Here is a 19,829-nt window from a genome sequence, read left to right on the forward strand (position 1 = left end):
ATTCTGGTTTTACGTTTTTAGTACAACTAGTCTGAAATAAAGGCCAATTAGCTTTAGAAAAATTCCATCTTGACGTCGACAGATCATCAGTTGGATTTATAGCAGTGATTACTGTCGGAAAATGGTCACTACCACACAGGTCACCGTGGACTGACCATGAAAATTCATTAAGTATGGTTGGATCTGTGATTGACAAATCTAGTACTGAATATGTACCCGTTGCTGGATGTAGATATGTGTTCGAACCGTCGTTAAATATGCACAAGTCATTATTAGAAACAAAATCTTCAAGAATTTTACCTTTATTGTTCGTATCGTTGCTTCCCCACAGAGGATTATGACCGTTGAGATCTCCCGTTATAACACAGGGTCCAGGCAATTGGGAATATAAATCCTGAAGTTCTGATAGCTGAAGAGTCGAGGATGGTGGTATGTACAACGAACAGAGTGTGATCGTGACGTGTAAGGTTAGTCGGACAGCAACAGCCTGAAGTTTAGTTGTAAGAGGAACAGGGCTGTGAATGATACCCTGTCTCACCAAGATGGAAGCACCCCCGGTTGCTTTATCCCCCGGAGGTGAAAAACAGTGATGCGAGTTGTACTGACGCATTTCAAACTTATCATCACGTTTCAGAAATGTTTCCTGTAGACTAAATGCTGATGGGTTTAAATCTTGAGCTAATAATTGGACTTCGTGAAAATTATTCCTAAGCCCTCTGCAATTCCACTGTACTACATTTGTAGCGTTACTCATGGCGGTTCTATTGGAGACCTCTCACGTGTACGAGAGGAGGGTGTACCGTTATTTCGGTTTTGTGAAGATGGCCTATCATCCATCTCCAAAGGCTCAAACAAATTGTGAACCTCTACAGGAGTATCAGCAGGAGATTTCTTTGATCTACGATTTAGACGCTTTCTTTGCGATTTTGACATTTCACCTTTTGACGTTTCAACATCTATAGCTGTTTGAACAATTTCACCTGATACATGACTAATAGTCTGAGAGGCAGACGTTGTAAAAAAGCCCTGACTGCCAGAAGTACTATTCACATGAACAGGTTTCTCAGAAGCCATCCAGGTCAAATCCGTTTGACACGAAGTAGAGATTGTTTCTGGTCGTCGTGAGACTGCAGCAGAGTATGTCACAGTGGGAGAGGGATTATGTTGATTCTGGCTAAGGACTTTGTTTTTAGCCTCCATGAAGGAAATATTTGTTTCATACTTTAATTTAAGTATCTTAGATTGCATTTGCCATTCAGGACAACATTTAGAAGAGGAAAGATGACTGCTTCCACAATTGGCACATTTAATATCATTGCTGCAGTCAGAGTCCTGATGATGTTCACTACAACGATGACAACGAGGAGTGTTTCGACAGGACTTAGACCCGTGTCCAAACTTCTGACAGGAATAGCAGCGGAGTGGAGTGGGGATATACACCTCCACTCCGATATTGAAATAGCCGGCTTTGATTGACTTTGGCAGAGTGCACGATGAAAAGGTAAACATGTAAGTGTGGCCAGGTACAATGCTACCATCCTGCTTCTTAACAGGAAAGCGTTTGACGGAAGTTACATTCTGATCCTTAAGTTCAGCCACTATTTCATCCTCGGACATGTCCGCCAGACAATGGGCTCTATCCCTAACAATGCCTCTACTTGAGTTCAGAGTTCTATGAGCTGAGACAGCAACATTGACGTTGGCAAATTGATGTTGTTGCAATAAATTTATGGATTGCTGTCGTCGCGCACACTCAACAAAAAGTGTACCTCCTCTGAGACGTGAAACGTTCTTAACCTCTCCACAAATAGATTGTATTGTCTTTGATACTAGAAATGGATTGATCTTGAGTGGTTCACCATTGGTAGATTCAATAACTATGAATCTTGGCCAAGGTTCTTGGTGTGTTGGACCTGAAACATCTTCATTACAAGAAAGATGATCAGCCTCTAAACGTCTTTTTTTGTCGTTTCTCGTGGAACCAGAAAGGGTGATTGACATGGTGATGATAATAGATTCAGCACTCCCGCTCCCCACCCGCCACCGAGTGTCAACGAGGACAGTGTTGTACTGCAGTGGAACTCCAGCCTGCAAACACTAAGGATACAGGAGTGGTATACTCCAGTAAATACGACATGAGTAGCTACATTTGTCTACCAATTCAAATGCTAGGCTGGTTCGGCTATTAGCAAGAAATTGGAGACATATAGAACACAGAGGTCGACATCACCAGATTGGCCCATGAGCCACCGCCTTCTGGCATAGGACTCTAGGCAAGTAGATATAGCAAAAAGGTATTACACACTAGACGTCAAAAAGACCAATGCCCAATAAATCAAATGTGCGAAAATACTTTCTATGCACAGGGCATGGCGTGACCAGCCGATTGATAGAATCGGGCCGATTCTACCACCCGTCTAGGTGAAGTAAGGGCCGAAGTGGTGTGTTGAGCAATAGGAGCAAATTGGTTCAGTCCCCTACTGCCCTCAACCACCAGGATCCCGTCCTCCACCGACACGGGACGCAACCCACGGCAAACAGGTTGCCCAATTTAGTCGCCTCTTACGACAAGCAATGGGGTGCTGTGGACACATTCTGTCCCGGGTCCACACGGGACAAATCCACGTGAATCAATGATTGATAGCATAGTTAAAGACAGGTAAATCAGTGGTTTATAGTACAGTCAAATCCAAGTGAATCAATGATTGATAGCATAGTTAAAGACAGGTAAATCAGTGGTTTATAGTACAGTCAAATCCAAGTGAATCAATGACTGATAGCATAGTTAAAGACAGGTAAATCAGTGGTTTATAGTACAGTCAAATCCAAGTGAATCAATGATTGATAGCATAGTTAAAGACAGGTAAATCAGTGGTTTATAGTACAGTCAAATCCAAGTGAATGGGTATTTGAAAAATATAATCAAATCCAGGCAAAATTGGTTGGTACCCCGATTAAATCCAGGCTAATCAGTAGTCGATATGACTATAAAATCCAGGTACATCAGTGGTTGATGACACGATCAAACCCTGATCGCCCCTGTGATGACCCGGCTAATTTCTCTAACAGCCTTGTCTCACTGTGCTTCCCATAATGCCCACTATCGAAACATCAGTTAAAATTTTACGATTCAAGTATTTAGTTTTTCGGAATATATGTTTGCCTTTACTATTCATGTGCTTAATGATTATTTATTTTTTTTTTTTGCTATTGATATGGTTAGTGTTTTGAAATATCTGTTCACATTTCTTATTCAAATGCTTAGTGTGTTTTGATTAATCATATGTTTAGTGTTCCTTTATATCTGCTCACAGTTACTATCCAGATGTTTAGTGTTCCTTTATATCTGCTTACATTTACTATCCAGATGTTTAGTGTATGTTTATATCTGCTCACAGTTACTATCCAGATGTTTAGTGTATGTTTATATCTGATCACAGTTACTATCCAGATGTTTAGTGTATGTTTATATCTGATCACAGTTACTATTCAGATGTTTTGTGTTTCGAAACATCGGTTCACATTTACTGTTCAGATGTTTAAAATTCATTAACCGCTGTGTTTCTTTTGTATATGTTTTGGGGAACTGGTAACACACGTTGTTGTTTGCCACATAATATACTAAAACAGTTGCTACCACACGCTCTATCATGTAATGTGTTAAGCGTCAACTTAATCGATCCTGAATGAATAACATCCGGTGTTTGTCAAAAGGTCGCCGGTTTGACTGCCACCCTTGTGATTATAAACATCCGTCCCTATATACTAGTGATGCATCTATATAGTCAAATCCAGTATATAGCACTGTTCATAAATCTATAAATCAGACTGAACTACTGCAGTAAATGTACACAATGGGGCAGCAATCTGTACCTGCGCACCTGTGATAAGGGGCAACGTGACACGGCGATCACCTGAGACATAACAGACTGACGTACCTTGTGAATATGATCGATGTTTAGGTAGGGTGTCGGGTATCATGTGGACAACAGATCAGAGTGAGTCTATGCTTATTCCTATTGTTACGACAGTCGACCTTTGATACAGAGACCTTGATACTAAACAGCTTGCCAAATCAAATATAGCAATGTTGTAATACATGAGTGTGTACGCCAGACCTGATCTACTTTCACTCCGCACTGTACTGGAATGTTTATTATCCATATGACTGTCAGCCTTTGTAACAACAGGTCGCTGTCAACATGAAATGGATATTTTGTTCACGAAAACTAATTACAGAGGTACTCACCAGAATGACGACCCGATTAAGCTTCATTCGTGGTGCCGCCTGCATTCCACTGCGCCGTGTCACGTGACCAGCTTATATGTGTTACTGCATGCTCCAGACATGGCTCCAAACCAGTGTCTTCGTCGGGGAAAATACATTGTGGCATTGTAATGCCTGATCGTAGTTAGTATTATCAATTATTTGAGATTTCAGATTTGTGATGCACTTAGAGGATAAGATGGCACTCAGGCATTACTACATGGATTCCTCACTGTTAGTCATGTGGAACAGTTTCAGGCTGTGGCTCTTACAACACCTCACACAACTCCTGTTTACGTTTTAACGCTTTCCTCCCTGGGCAAAACAGCCACTTGTAATACACGTTTACTACTTGTTTGGTCTGTCTCTCTGCTCACTGTACCATCTCCCGACTCCAGTCTACTTTCACTGAAACAGACCCGATCCCCTAGCCTGCTGAAAGCGTGTCAGTGATTCGTACACCTATTTGGCCATCTTCCTTGGAAATCTCAACTTCCCAGAAATTACTTATCTGAACTATGACAATGAACAGGAAAAAGATAATAAAACAAGTTCGCTTTTGTCCCTTGTCTTTAACACTTCCTGGAAAATGTCAGTGTTACAGCTTTAGATTAAACATGGTAGTGCTAACTGCTTCCGAGACATGACACACTTAGACTCGTTGTGGGACTGCAGCGTGCGGCTGACTGCGTTGTGATTTAACATGTCAGCATAGGGTCACCCGACAGAGGTCACTCACGTGGCTCATTTAGCAGAGAGCTTGAAAACTTGACCAGTGGGACCATTGTTCAGCGACAGCTTTCCTTGTGCATATCCTCTCCGTATGTACTTTGCATAACCACAGGATGCACCTATCATGTGACTGCACCCTTATCGACACGATCAAGTTCTTTAAACTTGCAATGCTACATCTGGAAAATTTACTTCCTAAAAGACCCGAGTTTAATAATCGTTGTCAAAACCTTATCAATGAACGTCGAGGCAAGGGGACTACTGTGCTCAGCTCGTATCAGTAAATATAAAACTGAGCGAGTTCAAATTTATCGTCAAATATATTTGAACCATTTTGTGATATAAAATAGTAGTAATTATCAATGACTACAATTGAATTATAAAACGCTTGTCAGTCGTGACCCGTGAAGGTCCCAGGGTAGAATAGGCCTTCAGCAACCCATGCTTGCCATAAAAAAGCGGCTATGCTTGTCGTAAGAGGCGACTAACGGGATCGGGTGGTCAGACGCGCTGACTTGGTTGAGACATATCATCGGTTCCCAATTGTGCAGGTCGATGCTCATGTTGTTGGTCACTGGATTGTCTGGTCCAGACTCGATTATTTACAGACCGGTGCCATATAGGTGGAATATTGCTGAGTGCGGCGTAAAACTAAACTCACTCACTCACTGTCAGTCGTTGGCGATCTATAGCCAGGTTTTAAATTGTACTGTCCAAACAGTGCTATTAGTTTTAGCTTTCCATGTTAGTTCTAGTTCCAGTGGTGATATGGTGCTTTTACTGTCCTTTGTCGACAGTTTTTTCTTATAATATGCATATATTTCTTTTTTGTGTCAAGGATGTCTTCGTAACGATATGGCTGCAATATTTCCGATGCGATCGACGTTCAATATTAACGCAGTCACTATAACACGTTCTGACGAAGGACAGTAAACTAACTAGTGTATCACAGGAATAAATTTAAGACTAGTAATTAAATCCAAAATATTCTAAACACAAAATACCTATAAAATGCTATTAAATACATGTGACCTTACCAGTTAACGTCATTCGCGTCAACCATCGCATCCGTGCTCAATGGCTGGAGGTGTGGATGAAAAGCAGGTTAAGGCGAGAGAGCAACGAGATGCTGCGACAAAACGTATGCCACAACACTCGCTAGCGTTCTTAGTCCAGCTGCAACGTGACACTAAGTCACCATGAACTGCATTTTCCAGACACGTGACCTCGAAAGATGTCCTCCTAGGCGCAAAAGCAATTCAAATTGCCGATGACCATCCAATAAGGGGAAAACAAGTGTACACCGATCGCCGTTCTTCAGTGATCTTGCAACATTGGTACTACATGTAGTGTTGAAGTCAAATTGGCGGGCGTGGTGTAGCTCAGAGATCAAAGCGTTCGCTCGCCACGTTGATGGCATACAACGTGTAGGTGAGGGTCCCCGGTCGTGATGTTGCTCACATTGCTGATATTGCTAAAAGTTCCGTAAAACCGAACTCCCTAACTCATTCAAAATGGGGACCATGTCACGAAAACGTTGCCCTGGGGACTTCCCATCTGCGGCCCGGATCCTGTGCCATATCTCCAACGTGAAAACTCACATGCTCTCATATGCAAGCTTCATAATTATAAAGCAGAACATTTCAGTTTTTGAGGATTTCCAAACAAAATTAACAGATTTTATTCGGCTGAGATGACCTAAATTTCGTCAAACTATTCCCCAAGTGTGACTTTCCTTACTTTTAGCACGACATAAGATTCGATTGGCACTACAATGTGTCACTTCATAAACATACGCATTCTAGCGTATCCCCAGAAACAGATTCGATTCAGTTGAATGTAAAGGCCGAATTATGCTCATATGTGAGTGTAAACAACATCAAAATACACGTGACACCATGTGTTAAGGAAAAGAGCGTCCTGTCGTACTTGTGGCATTCATTGACGGGGAAAGGACGCCAGTGGCCTGTCCTACCCGATGCATTAAGTGACATCAGGTGTTCGGGAAAGGGTGTCAATGTCCGGCTGTACCTGAAGCACTGTAGTTGCCAAATGCACACCATATGCCAGCATGCGGTTGTGACACAGAATTATCCGGATGTCAACAGTACGTACTCATGTCAGTGTGACTTCACCCTACCACATACTGAAAGAGCGTCACACTCTAATAAGGAAGGACAATACATAATGCATGGTGACCTTGACACCACGATACACATTACTTCTGATAAGGAAGACAATACATAATGCATAGTCACCTTGACACCACGATACATTTCACTTCTGATAAAGGAAGGACACTATTTTCCGACTGTTGGCATATTTAAAACTGCGACCCAACAAAATACAAGTAAACCTTCTTTACCATAATTTCTATCTTTTTTTTATTTTCGTCGTCTATCGCACATAAATTACAAATGCATGTCATCGCACATAAATTACAAATGCATGTCACAAGTGTACAATACACTTCACTGACAACAACCAATTACTTCTTTCAAATGGTTTATATATTTGAAGGTGTTCTCCCAAAAACTAGAAAATGTGCAAACACTGTCTTTGTATTATTACGAAAAGTGCACGTTTTGAGGCTATTTTCACCACACGTGTTAGGTCTACAAAAGGAGTTTCTTTCAAATGAAGTGTTTGTAGTCTGCACTTTGCACAGCGTAAAGTCAGTCTCCACGCATGGTGTTGATTTTCTAATAATTCTTGTCCTTGAAGAACAAGGTGAACTGCTATTTCACGCCAGAGATAACATCGAGCCAACGGTATGTTGAAGTCAAGGGAAAGGTGACTCGTGCACATTAACTGTGCTTTTCTATTGTTCTGCTATTTACACAGGCCCTCTGACTGTCAGCTTCTTTCAAGTAAGACCTTTGCCATGACAGACAGTGTTATCGTTCAGGTTAACCATTGTCCTCATCCACAGATAATGCGTTCACGGGCAGCAGTTAGAGAGAAAGATAGACATAGAGAAAATGAGTGAAAGAGCGAATGAATATGTGAGTGAGTGAGTGAGTGAGTGAGTGGGTGAGAGTTTGGGAAACACCGTGTAACGATGGTCGTCACGAGGCTGGACAATTACGGAATACAAAAGACATATAATATTTAATATTACTGACAACAATGAAACTATGGTATTATCATACACTGCATCACCAATAATAGCGTTTCTTTATTCCAACCTGTTGCGTCAGCAGAAATGAAAGCATATTGGGACATTAATGTTATTTAGTTCAACTGTGCATATATTACTGTTTTCCTAAAGATAATATTTGAGGGCATGAAAAGGGACTTGCAGACTAAGGATACAAATCACCATACACTATTAACAAGTGTGATACCAGATGCATGTGAATGGGTCAGCGATGCCTGCCACATTCCTGTTGATAAGTGATTGACAGAATCATCACAGTTTTATCTGCATCAAACACTTTGAAGCTACTCTTTCATTGTGTCAAACTGTGAATGTCATAGATGGGAATAATAAACTGTCAGAGGAAAACAATGGCGGGACTCATCTCACCATCAACAACGTCATAATAGGCATGATTGGAATGTCGGTTATTATTGCAGTTTCCGATCTGCACTGACGGTAAATACTCCAGATATTCCACCTCATCTTGATGAATCTGTTCTCTCTGTTCCCTCTGTTCAAGCCGTTCCCTGCAACAGGCAAATGTTTAATATGCACACACAATGGTTTTTGTTATGAGATCAAGCTCGCATAAATAGAATGCCACACAAGCGCTGAGCTGCAAACATCAATGGCTGGCTTAAATTTGAAGCGAAGTGTTAAGCACTTGAAGGCTAATATCCAGATGGCGTATCCCACCGGGTACCCATTTTCAGCTAGGAGAACAGATGCAATTTTGATTTTACTTAACCCAATTGCCTAAGCTGATACGAAGTTTGTCCCATAGTGACCATATTTAATCCTGTTTCTCAGACAAAAAGGAGATGTGCCACGTTACGGTACACGCCATGGCGTGCATTATCATGCGCGTTGCTACACACAAGGACATTTGTTTCTAACGCACCTCTCTTTTTTGCACTGATTCGGATGATGCGAACAGGTGAAATCACATATTCTTTACCAAATCACTAACCTACAGTGTTCTAGGCACACGAGAACCTGCAGGGTTGTTCTAGTATTCAATATTAGAAATATATCTCCAACAATGAACCTCACTGTCGGTGCGTTGCATCATGTCAGTCACACGATGTGTGCTACTGTAGGTGAGTGAGTGAGTTAATATTTAACGTCACATCGGCAACATCTCAGTCATATCGGTTCGAGAACATTATAAAACGTGTCAACGAAGGACAGTAAAACAACTAGAATATAACAGAGCAGAATATAAAACTAGTAACTATACCTAAAACAATTTATCTATAGAGGACAATACAATATAAAAATGGACTATAGATTGCTAACAACTGAAGGTAGATCACCATACTAGGGACCATGAGGACTTACAGTACCTTTGCTACCTTCATGGACCCTAGATGGATTTACATCATCCCCTCAGCCGTCAGCAATTCGTGAAATCTTGCCATTCTATAAAAAAAGACCCACTTATTCTACGATTAAAAACCTGGTAGACTTAATTTTTTTTACTTCGAATGTTTTGGGACTTTGGTACCCTCTCATGAGGACAATAATTTTACAATAGCTACTGTAGGTGTCGCGCAATGACAGTTATCGAAACACGGCGAGAAACTCACTTTTGTTTGGGCAAGCACTTAAAGTACACCAAGCAGAGTGTCACCAAGACGCCGAACACAAGTAGAAGTAGTGACAACAGCAGTCCAGTCAGTGCAATACTTGTCTGACCATCATCATCTTCTGTCAAACAGAGAAAACCGACACTAAACGTGTGAAACGGACCATTCAGTACACTTCTTAAAGCTGTAACTTAACCTATGCAAAAAGGACCCGATATCTAGCCTGAACACGTGTACTATATTATTTTTCCTACATCATGTTACGGTTGAGAATTTACCGTGACAAACAACGTAAGAAATCCCCCGTCAACTAGCAAAACAGAACAAAGACAAGTCATAAACGTTCAAATAATGTATTATTATGCAATGAGAACAAGGTATACAAATTCACAAGTAGATTTCACAATACAGATTTCTAATACAATATAAATGAGACAAAATCTAAGGCAATGGGTCACAAGATATACATATAGTAGCAAACTCACATAAGTCTTGGTGTGAGAGAGAATCAACCAGATGCAAAATGTAAACACAGTGATCTGTCTGACAGCGGATGATGTTGATTCAACCGTTAACGGATGCAGATGATATAAACTCAAGAAATGTCCGTCCTGCAACTGGCCTTTATATATATCTAGTCATTTCCCGAACGTTTGCGTACAAACGAACATCGTCAGCACTGTAGAATGCCCCAGAATAAGCCTCCCATAAGTAAACACTTAAGAAACTAGGAGCAGATAGATTCCGGAAAACCAGAATCCTGAAAGTGTTGACCAGCTATTAAAACGAGATGCGACCCATCATAATTATTATTCAAAACATTATTATGTAAGGAACAACAAAATATACAAAATATACAAAATAACAATCAGTATCAATAAAAAGCAGACATACGCGCACATGTACTCACGTGGGTCATTCTTTGGGTCTCCTGTTTCAAAGCCTTCTTCAGATCCATGGCTGTTTTCACATCCACCTTCCTGACCCTCAAATGGAGGATGGCATTCAATGCAAACTCCTGTCGATCTGTTGCAGGTCTTACATCGACTGAAACACGACTTACAGCCAGTCCCGTAGAAGGAGTCTACACATCCGGACACACAGGATGAACCCAGCTGACAATATCCTCCATCACAACCACCTGGACATTCTGTACAGCTACCTCCTGAACTGTCACATGGTACCATGCAGCTGGTACCTTGATATCCCGGGACACAGCCGTCTGTACAGTTACCATTGCCATTTTCTGATTCCGTACATTTCTTCTTGTGACAATTCTTACTACAGGTAGCATTGCATCTCCGGCCGAAATACCCAGGTGTACACTCTAGGCAATCGCCTGCTCCGTCACACCTAGAACAGTGCTGGTTGTCCTTGCAGGAGACAGATGAAACGGTTGAGAATGTGTCTGCTGGAGAATGAACTATAATCACCTGAGGTAGTGAAGCAAACGAATTGACGTGTGTCTGCTGAAGAATGAACTGTAATCACCTGAGATAGTGAAGCAAACGAATTGACGTTGCTTTATAACTATGTTTCCTGTTTCGTGTTTGTTTCCTAACCTCTGTTTTTATCATCCAAAGGAGATATCGCTTGTGTGAGATCAGACGTTATCTCCTGGGAGACATTGCTTTGACAGTAGATTTTGCACAATGCCCTGATAATGCTATGACTTCATGAACTTGATGACGTCACAATGCTATGACACAGCAAAATCTACTGTCAAAGCAATGTCTCCCAGGAGATAACGTCTGATCTCACACAAGCGATATCTCCTTTGGATGATAAAAACAGAGGTTAGGAAACAAACACGAAACAGGAAACATATATATATATATATACATATATATATATATATATATATATATATATATACACACATACATACATACATACATACACACACACACACACACACACACACACACACACACACACACACACACACACATACATATATATATATATATATATATATATATATATATATATATATATATATATATATATATATATATATATATATATATATATATATTTCATTGAAAACTAATGAAGAATGACTTTTGATGAATGTCACTCTCGGGCCTAGTGATATCAATTAGGCAAACCTCGGATACATGTTACTTTACCAAATCATGTTGATTTATTTGATATCAGTTGACACTTGGGTGAGATTCTATGTATCCTTTAACACCACATTGATCAATATTCCAATTACATGGTGGCAGTCCGTAAATAAGAGTCTCACCCAATGATCAACATCATGAGTATCGATCTACGTAACTGGACACTGTGACATGTGTAAAACAACGAGCAATCCTGAACCGTCAATCCAGTTAGCCGCCCTTTACGACGAGCGTCAATTGCTGAGATCCTATTGTAACCGAGATATCCATGGGCCTTTATGCGGAAGTTGAACTTTTCGATGATTGATAGAGACACGTAATATTTGACTTGTAGCGTTGTAAATTTACATGACATCAGATTCTCCTATGTCCCGGCCCGGCACATCCTCTTAGTATTACATTAAGATCCAGTTTAGTTACTTTTGTAAAATTATGGTTCTTCTTACCTTGTGTGGAGATAATCGTGCAAACCGAGCACAGGATAATCAACCAATCCATAATTGCTCTGAGGAAGTAAAACACGCGCCATGAATGAAAACATGCACAATGGGTGTTATAAGTTTTATGTTATTAACAAAGATAAGAAATATTGTCCGTGAAATACTATCATATATGAAGTGATACTTACCGCGCGAGTGAAAATAAACAACAACGCATTTTGTTTTTGTTTCCTAATATTTGAAACTAGAAAATTGATCGAGCTGGTTGGTTTTACTTTATTATTCCTTATTTGCAGGAACATGTACTCTTGTTGAAATGTCAAGGTCAATGGCATCCAAACGCGGGATGTTTCCACCCTACTTGAATCTTATTTTTAAAGCATTTCAAGAGTGATCAACACTTCCACATGTCAACAATAATAATATCCAAAGCTATCCAACAATTAACCAACATAATTCCTCATGTCATAGGATAAGAATTATTTCATACGGTATGCGATATGTGATGTATGTCAATATGTTAGATGTGCTGTGCCTTGTGTGATATATCCAGCTTGTGGGATTTACAACATTTATCAAACATGATATGACGCCTGGTAGGTGTAAATCAGGATGTGACGTGTGGTATATGTCAAACATGATATGACGCCTGGTAGGTGTAAATCAGGATGTGACGTGTGGTATATGTCAAACATGATATGACGCCTGGTAGGTGTAAATCAGGATGTGACGTGTGGTATATGTCAAACATGATATGACGCCTGGTAGGTGTAAATCAGGATGTGACGTGTGGTATATGTCAAACATGATATGACGCCTGGTAGGTGTAAATCAGGATGTGACGTGTGGTATATGTCAAACATGATATGACGCCTGGTAGGTGTAAATCAGGATGTGACGTGTGGTATATGTCAGACATGATATGACGCCTGGTAGGTGTAAATCAGGATGTGACGTGTGGTATATGTCAGACATGATATGACGCCTGGTAGGTGTAAATCAGGATGTGACGTGTGGTATATGTCAGACATGATATGACGCCTGGTAGGTGTAAATCAGGATGTGACGTGTGGTATATGTCAAACATGATATGACGCCTGGTAGGTGTAAATCAGGATGTGACGTGTGGTATATGTCAAACATGATATGACGCCTGGTAGGTGTAAATCAGGATGTGACGTGTGGTATATGTCAAACATGATATGACGCCTGGTAGGTGTAAATCAGGATGTGACGTGTGGTATATGTCAGACATGATATGACGCCTGGTAGGTGTAAATCGGGATGTGACGTGTGGTATATGTCAAACATGATATGACGCCTGGTAGGTGTAAATCAGGATGTGACGTGTGGTATATGTCAAACATGATATGACGCCTGGTAGGTGTAAATCAGGATGTGACGTGTGGTATATGTCAAACATGATATGACGCCTGGTAGGTGTAAATCAGGATGTGACGTGTGGTATATGTCAAACATGATATGACGCCTGGTAGGTGTAAATCAGGATGTGACGTGTGGTATATGTCAAACATGATATGACGCCTGGTAGGTGTAAATCAGGATGTGACGTGTGGTATATGTCAAACATGATATGACGCCTGGTAAGTGTAAATCAGGATGTGACGTGTGGTATATGTCAAACATGATATGACGCCTGGTAGGTGTAAATCAGGATGTGACGTGTGGTATATGTCAAACATGATATGACGCCTGGTAGGTGTAAATCAGGATGTGACGTGTGGTATATGTCAAACATGATATGACGCCTGGTAGGTGTAAATCAGGATGTGACGTGTGGTATATGTCAAACATGATATGACGCCTGGTAGGTGTAAATCAGGATGTGACGTGTGGTATATGTCAAACATGATATGACGCCTGGTAGGTGTAAATCAGGATGTGACGTGTGGTATATGTCAAACATGATATGACGCCTGGTAGGTGTAAATCAGGATGTGACGTGTGGTATATGTCAAACATGATATGACGCCTGGTAGGTGTAAATCAGGATGTGACGTGTGGTATATGTCAAACATGATATGACGTGTGATATAGACAGATGCAGGATATGTCAATCTCAACAGCACATCGTATTTCAATCTCAACTCCATAGGGAGTATACAACTCACCCAGCTGGGTGGACTCGGGCACATAGTCACAGCACTTTGTCCAAGTTTACTGCCCGTTGCTGCACCAACGGTCATATACCAACGGATTCGTAGGGTCTTATAAGTGCACAGGGTTGTGTACTGTACACTAGGGGTTGTGACAACAGTGAAAGAGTCTGCACACAAAGTTGACTCCAAGGTATTTACACCCGGTTACAGGTTGGCTCGATACCGAAACCGAAACCTCGCTGGATCACTAGCCTGGTGATTTAGTCAGCTCGCCCACCGTGCCCCCCATTTGTGATATGTGTCAGACAAGATGTGGCCTGTAGTATGAGTAAGTCATGACGTGACGCGTGATATGTGTCAAGCAAGATGTGACGTGTGGAATGTGTCAAGCATGATGTGATGTGTAATGTGTGCAAATCATGACGTGACGAGTGGAATGAGTCAAGCATAATATGACTTGAGGTTTGCCATGTGCCATGTAGTGATGTGTGACGCGCTTCATGGGAGTTCTGATATGTCTTATGTGATATGTGCTTCACGTAAAATGTATTTTATTAAATTTTGTATTACGTATAATAAATCGTGTTTCGTGCCAGAGTGAGTGACTGAGTGTTTCTATAGCAGTGACCAGACAAATGCCAGATCTGCTCACATGCTCTAAAAGATAAGTGGATTAATTTAATTTTACGCCAAACTCAAGAATCGAGTCTGGACCAGACAATTCAGTGATCAAAAGCATGCGGATCAATCTGCTCAATTACGAGCCGATGGGATGACTGTGTCAACCAAGTCAGCGAGCCTAACCCCCCCGATGACGTCAGTCGCCTCTTATGACAAGCATATTCGCTTTTGTGGCAAGCATGACCTCACGGTCGTTTCGTGAAACTATATATCTTATACAGTACATGCATGAGTTACGTGTCATACGTTATATGTGCCTACAAGCGATGTGTAACTGTGTGGTGTGACGTGTTGTGTGACGGACAGTACGTGTGACGCGACACAGGATATGCAATACTTAAAGTCATGCTTTGTTTGACACGTCCTCTATGATAAGTAGCATCTATTAGTGCAATGCACCAAGCATATTTGCTCCACCAATAATATCATACTTTGTTTAGTTAACTCCTACAAATATTTGCAAAATGTGATATCATCTTATTGGGAGACACGCTGTGCAATTACATGTTATTTAGACACTGTGCATAAGATTACATGACGCCATTTAGAAAGTAGTGAAACGCAACATATGTGATCTTTGGGATTTCACTTTCTTAGTCAAGTACAAATTCTAGTAATTATTTAGTTGAGTCCCATCCGGGATTCCCAGTCTAGTACGCAGTCTAGACTATCAGTTGTCCGACTTTCATTTTAGTGGAAGTCGTGGTGGCTGAGCGGGCTAGGCGGCTGACTTTGTGTGCTGGCGATTAGGTGCATGACTCTGAGGGTTCGGGTTCGAATCCCGAATGGGACTCAACCAAATAAGTACTAGAATTTTTACTGTATTCAGAAAGCGAAATCCCAAATATGACATATATTGCACTGTGTATAAATTGTTTTCCATTCTTTTATCACCGATTGTCATCGATCAGGCTACGGAAATGCGCATACCCTTACTACGGCTAGTACACTGAGGTTGTTACCGATCAGGGCGTAGATTTTCGAATCTCTCTTATTCGTAAGTCTATGTTAGTGCATGGCACTTACATCTAAGAGAGTTTCGAAATTCAAAGCCCAGGCTAGAGCACTAGGCATACCCTTACAGACAATGAAGGCATGAAGCAATAGTATTGTTGAGTTGGGAAGAAGAAACTAGATTCACTATCTGGTGACATTAGGTTCCTGTTACCACAGAATACCTCTCCGTGTTGCATATGTGTTTTTGGTTCTGAGGCTTGGAGTGAGTGTGTGAGTGAGTTTAGCTTTACGCCGCACTCAGCAATAATCCATCTGGTCGCGGTTTGTATTTAATCGTGTCTGGACCAGACAATCCAATGATCAGCTGCATGATCATCGATCTGCGCTACTGCGTGGGAACCGATGACGTGGGTCAACCAAGTCTGCGAGCCTGACCACCCGATGTCGTTAGTCGCCTCTTACGACAAACATAGTCGCCTTTTATGGCAAGCATGGGTTGCTGGAGGCAGTTCCTACCGCTGACCTTCAGGGATTTGGACGGTTGTGACAGACAGCCATGTACTTCTTTGTTCGATATTAACAAGTCGGTCCCATCTATTACACAACTGGCGCTTCATCTTACTTCTCGTGAGACGAAATAAGTTTCTGAAATGTAAACGTGAAAGATTCAGTTCATTCATGACGACGCACACCTGGGTAGTGTTACATTAAGCTACGTTAATAGATGCAAACCTGAATTAAACATGTATTGAAGCAACTAGGTGTCTCAAAATGAAGCCTGCTTGTTTATAACAAAACCAAATGGTAAATATTAAGGTGGCTAACGTCGTAGCCATTCCAAATCGTGAAATCTAAAGTTATCTGTTCATAAGCCATTAAGCAATGGACTGTAGTTTCTGGTATGCAGTGAGGCGGTGTAGTAGCACCATGGTTATAACACCCACTCATTAGGCACCCTCTCATTAGGCACCCGTGAAATGAGTGAGTGAGTGGATTGCCGCTGACGTGTGACATCGCCCTAGTTGGCGCTCCAGGTTTGCTAAACATATATTATAAGTTATTATAATTATTATTATATTATTATATTGTTTTTATTATAACCATGGGAAAACAGAATGAAGCGTGTCTCTAATGATGTGTCAAGCAATTTTCCTGTCGCTGTGAAGGCCAATTCTCATCTGGAAATAAGGTCTGTTGCTCAGCGAAGGGCATTTAACAACATCCGGCAGTCCAGACACCGGCGCATAGATGACATAGCATTATACCTCTGACGCATGGTAATTTGCACATCACGTGATCAGACCTTTCTCTTGTTTGAAAGAAAATGCGGATATTTTGACGGTGCCACCTTCCACCATTCACCTTTTGGTGCCACCTTCATTTAAATTTGACCTCAAAAGTTATCCCGCTAGATATGCGACAGTGAGATGCGTGACAATACACATTATTACAAGTGAACATATAGTTAGATATCCAAAGAACGTCTATGATACACCATCTGAGGCTGATGGAATACTGTTAGCCTTTTAGCACATTTTCTTGATGAAACATCTGGCAAACATGTATGAGCATACGTAGAATTGTGCACAATACGTAAAGTGAGGGAAAATAAAGACAAACAAATAAATAAACCAAACAAATAAAAGAAAAATAACAAATATCATTTGTCGTAACAGACAGTTTACGAAATGACAAATGTTCACATAATGGCTACGGGAAGAAGAGGTACGCTGCTGGTTGTATGGAACGCTATGTGAGAGGAGGCCAAATGGTTGCTGCTGTCGTCCCCCACCAACGCCGCATGAGACCAGGTGACCTTGACCTAAACCACGAGGCTAGTTAAATATCGACGTTTACCTGTTCCACTGTGCATTCAGATCTATAAACACTCCACTTGCCGGCTCGCATCACCATGAAGGAAGTGAGGAAAACCCCGGCTCACAAAGACCAGTGACACGTAACGTTTGGTGCAGTTACAACCTTGTCTCCACAATGCACTAGACGAACCAATATTGTCTTGTGATTACGATGGGGTGCAAACAGACGGCATAACACAGTGCTCTTAGACTAGAACACACACTGATAGTGCATGTTAACCCTTGCTCAAGGTACAAATTGACATCACTGTATTGATGGTATAGCACACTGCTACCAGAACATACACAGGAAACCCACAGGATGTCGACATAGGAAAATTATGATGATGCTAATCGTCGACAGAGAAAAAAACCGAAGTGTCGACATGTCGTGGTCAACAAGCCTTGGCGGTGTTAAAGAGAATGGTTGCTTAGTGACTTAGTCAATCATGACTAACTGAATTAAGTTGCACTTTTTAACAAATTTGTAAGATAGTTAAGGTTGCAAACAGATTATTATTTTTTCTTTATGAGCTTATAATGAGGAAATGAACTAACCTTTTCTTTTTAACAATTTGTGAGTAATTGAATTAAGTTAATCTTTTAAAAAATTGCAAGAGAATTAAGGTTGCAAACAAACTATTATTGTATGTTATGCAATTATGTTGTGAAATTGGGATTAGCTGGATTACTGAAAACCTGTTCAAAACATGTAGCTTTTAGGGTGTATATCAGGAAAATGTTGTCATAACTGTCAAAATCATCGACGCTAGGATTCGATCCTTGAAGGTCGACCTTCTTGCTGAGAGACTTACTGACTTGAACTACACAGACTACGTGTCAGAGTTGCTTCATCTTGGCTAAACATTCAGATTATAGAAAAGGACTTTATGATCACTATTTTCTTAAAATAGATACTGCATCAGTGAATACTGAGAGTGTGCCCATCCCTAAAATAAATAGACAAGGACATTCGCTGGTGTAGGCTGACTGTTTGTCTTATTGTGTTCAGGGTAGCTTGGAGCTTCTTTGGCAACTCTCTATCTCCATTATCAGCAACCTAACGCTTTTTCCTCCGGTTTTCTTGATGTTTAACGCTTTTAACGCTCAGACACATTTCAGCTATATGATTCAAATAATTCAGCGATCAACAGCCTGGGGATCCATTTCCGCAAAATGAATGCAGTCATACAAAAATATTTTACTTGGTACCTGCACAGTACAACAATAATGGTAGACCTAACCAGTTGTGACAATAACACGCAATGCATTAGTATCCACTTAGTGAGTTCAGGCTGAACAAGCTGGACTATTTCCTCTTTTGCACAGAGTAACACCGTGAACAACCCGGAATAGGTACAAGCGCAAAGTCTAATAACACGCTCAGCAGTCTGTAGTGACAAACACATTTCCGTGTCATCAATCTTAAAGAATCAATACGGAGGGTAGAGCGTATTCAGTGCAGGAAATATTTAACAATTTTAAAGGTGAAAAAAAAACTGAAAACAAATCCGAGATTGAACTTTTTGCGAAGAGAAATGCACAAAACGCAAAAGCCTTTCGAACTTTGGTGAGAAAAAGAACAATTCGCATTAACTATTTTGATGCTGTTGCTCAATCTAATGGTTATGATGAAGTGATGGAGGACGAGATAGGTAAGGAAGAGCAAAGCAAGGGAATCGCTGATGAAGAGGACAAAATGCTACACGTGACTAGAGGAATAAAAGATGCAAACGTCACAGGAGGAGGTGGTGTCTTGGATGAAAAGGACAGCATGCAACACGTGACTACAAATGTACAAGCTGCAGATGTCACAGAAGGAGATGACATCTTGGATGAAAAGGACAGCTTGCAACACGTGACTAGAGATATGCAAGCTGCAGACGTAACAGGAGGAGATGGTATCTTGGATGAAG

At 40.9% G+C, this 19,829-nt stretch overlaps 2 protein-coding genes across 3 annotated transcripts in view; both read right to left on the reverse strand.

Moving 5' to 3' along the window:
• The window catches only part of LOC137260079 (uncharacterized), a 32,257-nt gene extending 27,954 nt beyond the window's left edge, over nt 1-4,303 (reverse strand). For both annotated transcript variants that reach the window (XM_067797771.1, XM_067797770.1), the window contains exon 1: nt 4,250-4,303. The gene's annotated coding sequence lies outside the window, so the exon portion shown is untranslated. The remainder of the gene's footprint in view (nt 1-4,249) is intronic.
• Nucleotides 4,304-7,501: 3,198 nt separating this feature from the next.
• On the reverse strand, nt 7,502-12,506 carry LOC137260196 (multiple epidermal growth factor-like domains protein 10). Its single transcript, XM_067797893.1, has 5 exons — nt 12,488-12,506; nt 12,306-12,364; nt 10,641-11,141; nt 9,731-9,851; nt 7,502-8,668 (listed from the first exon to the last, which is right to left on the reverse strand). The coding sequence occupies exons 2-5, from the start codon at nt 12,355-12,357 to the stop codon at nt 8,497-8,499; spliced, it is 846 nt and encodes a 281-aa protein (XP_067653994.1). The 5' UTR covers nt 12,358-12,364; nt 12,488-12,506; the 3' UTR covers nt 7,502-8,496.
• Between the last annotated feature and the right edge of the window lie 7,323 nt (nt 12,507-19,829).

Source organism: Haliotis asinina, chromosome 13 (assembly GCF_037392515.1).
Source record: "Haliotis asinina isolate JCU_RB_2024 chromosome 13, JCU_Hal_asi_v2, whole genome shotgun sequence".
Lineage (NCBI taxonomy): Eukaryota > Metazoa > Mollusca > Gastropoda > Lepetellida > Haliotidae > Haliotis > Haliotis asinina.